This window comes from Myotis davidii, unplaced genomic scaffold, assembly GCF_000327345.1.
Source record: "Myotis davidii unplaced genomic scaffold, ASM32734v1 scaffold500, whole genome shotgun sequence".
Classification (NCBI taxonomy): Eukaryota; Metazoa; Chordata; class Mammalia; order Chiroptera; family Vespertilionidae; genus Myotis; species Myotis davidii.
Window position 1 is genome coordinate 210,026 of NW_006293949.1, and position 3,003 is coordinate 213,028.

At 44.2% G+C, this 3,003-nt stretch overlaps 1 protein-coding gene across 3 annotated transcripts in view; it reads left to right on the forward strand.

The window, feature by feature from the left end:
* The first annotated feature begins 70 nt into the window (after nucleotides 1-70).
* LAMP2 (lysosomal associated membrane protein 2) overlaps nucleotides 71-3,003 on the forward strand; it is a 49,700-nt gene continuing 46,767 nt past the window's right edge. For 2 of the 3 annotated variants that reach the window (XR_001514567.1, XM_006767811.2), the window contains exon 1: nucleotides 72-261. Coding sequence is in view for 2 of the 3 variants with exons in the window: in XM_006767811.2 (XP_006767874.1) it covers nucleotides 198-261 (64 nt within the window). In the remaining variant the exon portion in view is untranslated. Of the gene's footprint in view, nucleotides 262-3,003 lie in introns of all 3 variants that reach the window. The other variant, XM_006767809.2, reaches the window with a different exon arrangement.

Here is a 3,003-nt window from a genome sequence, read left to right on the forward strand (position 1 = left end):
CACTACCCTTCCCTGCTTTGAAGCGCAGAGATTGGCTGAATGCAAGAAAGAACCCCGCCCCTAGTCTTATGACCGGCGCTGAAGCTCTCAGTCCCGGCTTTTAGCGCTGTGGTCGGTGGGCAGCAACTGTCTTCCTCCGCTTCCCCGAGCCTTTTCCGTGGTGGTGCTGCTCTCGTCGCTGCCTGCTCTTCCGGATCATGGTGTGCTTCCGCCTCTCTCCGGTGCCGGGCTCCGGGCTCGTTGTGCTCTGCCTCATTCTGGGTGAGTTGTCGGGCCCTCCTGCTTAGTTCACCCCCCCCCCCCCCCCCCCGGATTATATATTTTCAATGTCTCCGGTTAAGTTTTTGAACATGTTGAATACTGTTCAAAGGCCACAACTTGCCGAACTGGTCCCAGGGGTGGGGGGTTGAGAAGCTGAACAGCTGACACTGGGTGGTGGCGCTTGCCTCAGGTGACAAGCAATGACCTAGAGGAGACCCGACGGGAGGGATGGCGGAGGAAGAAGGGCCAGTGAGAGTAAGAAAGGGCAAGTAAGCAGGGTGGGCTGGATGCCAAGAGAGTAGGTAGGAAAGAGCGAGGAGTGAAGCGGATGGGGTTGGAAGAGTCATTAGGGGAAACTATGAAGGAATGAGCTTAGGAAGTCGATACGTGCTGATTCTAGGGTGGCAGAGACAATTAGGAAAGCCCTGGCTTCCTAGGATCAGGGAAGAGTTTTGAAGATGGTGGAAAAGTATGGGGCGAGAGAGAAAATTGGGGAACGAAAAGATTGCCTGCGTGAAGAACTTGAGGGAAGTGGGGCAGATATGAGAGTTGACTCTGAGGGACAGTGAGAGGGTTGGGGGCTTTGGTGGAGGGGTGATTAAAGAGATGAATGATTCTGGATTTGACTTTGGTAGTTGGAGTTCTGAGGGGGAAGGGACCTGAGGTGGCTGGGCAATTTCCAAGCAAGAAAACTCAGGCTCAACCTCTAGAGAGTAAAGGAATGAGTGGATACTTCGATAGGGAGTGAATATCTGACTTGGAGGTGTTGAAGTTGTCAGTTTTCTACTAGTTGTCCTACTTTTCCCAGCCCCTAAATCCATCCTCAATGTTTCAGTTGGAAGGGCCTTCCAGATCCAAGGATTTGAGATTGTATCTGACTCTTGTATGCTTCTTTGCCTTCAGAATCTCTTTTTCTTCTTCCGTATCATGCAACTGGCCTATTACTTGGTTTTCAGAGGAGGAAAAGGTGGAGGGTAGGTAACTTGCTAAGGACTGGGTTGTTATCATGTCCTCAGAATGGCTGGGTGAATGTTGGCTGATTGTCTCCCCCCACCCCTCCAAGCAATCAGTTTAATGCCTGAAAGGTGAACTTTGACCAGAATGTTTTTTCCTGACCTGATTCATCCTGTTTGTTGCTACCCACGGACTCTTGCTGTTTGTGACCTAATTAAAAAAGAAACAAAAACTGAAGGAACAGATCAGATGGTAGCAGAGAGGAAATAGATATATTAGGGTCCTGAGAAGATAGTGAGGAGTACACATCTTATAATTTACACGTCAGTAGAATAAAATGAGCCCCCTAGAACAGTGTATTCTCAATCAGGGGATATTTGGCAATATCTGGAGACATTTTTGGTTGTCACAACTGGGAATTGCTTTTAGCATCTAGTGGTTAGAGGTCAGGTATGCTTCTAAATATTCTACAATGCACAAGACAGCTCCCCCAAAACAAAGAATTATCTACCTCAAAATGTCAGTAGTACCAAAGCTGAGAAATCTTGCTCCACATCCATAGCTTTGGAAGGATTCTTGATTATCTGATGTACTGATTCTCAAGAATCTTTGCTGGGAGTCTGTCAGATCAAAACTATTTCCAGCAAAATACTAAGATATTATTTGTCCTTTTCACTCTCATCCTCTCACCGGTGTTCAGTGGAGTTTTCCAGAAGCCACGTAATGAGTGATGGCATCACCCTGATGGCTCTGATATGTTTTATTTACTTCTCAGTTTTAAATTCTATGGCAAATACCTATAGACATAACTCACATAAACAAAAGCTAGTTGAGGTGTTGGGTGGATAAGAGAGTAAAGGGGGTCTTGACACTGAAACATTTGTGAATCTCTGATCTAGTCCAGCTGTCCACACAGAGCAGGAAACTCTTGTGTAGGCTTTCTGAAAGCGGGTGGGTGAGGCTTTGCTCAAGCACAGTTTGAAGCTTTCATGCTACTGAGGATGAGAGACCCTAAGAAAGGATTGTTTACCATAAAAGCACCTTATCAGTGACTAGAATGCATCGAACCACAGCATCTGTTAACCAGTAAGTCACTGCCAATTGAATCTGCACAAATACAACAGTTATTGTTTAGAGAAAGTGAAAAAAACAGTTTGTCTTACTTGTTGGTTTTAATTTGTCATTATTTTTTTTGTTTTTTAATGAAAGCTCTTTTGTTTTGATTTTACAAAAGCAATGCTTGCTCATTGCAGAAAATAAACAGGCAAAAGAAACATAAAAGAACCTATCAGCTCATCTGCTAGTTTGCCATTTATTGATTGGGACTAACTAGATTCACCCTCTGGGAAGATTTCCTAGATTGATTCACTCCACTTGCAAGTTCAAAACAGGATTTCGAGAAGTAAAAGTTAATAATGTACCCAGATCAGATTTTTAAAAGGTACCAGGATGAAATAGAAACCATGTCTTCTATACAGCTGCTTTTTCTGACAGCTGTTGGTTCAGTGTGGCACTAACTCCTTCCATGTGGTTTTGTCTCTTGAAATTTTATATATCAAAATGGCTACCAAGAATAAGTTTTTGAAAACTCAATAAATATTTGTAGCCGAAGCCGGTTTGGCTCGGTGGATAGAGCCCCAGATCAGTTTTAAAAGGTACCAGGATGAAATAGAAACCATGTCTTCTATACAGCTGCTTTTTCTGACAGCTGTTGGTTCAGTGTGGCACTAACTCCTTCCATGTGGTTTTGTCTCTTGAAATTTTATATATCAAAATGGCTACACAGAG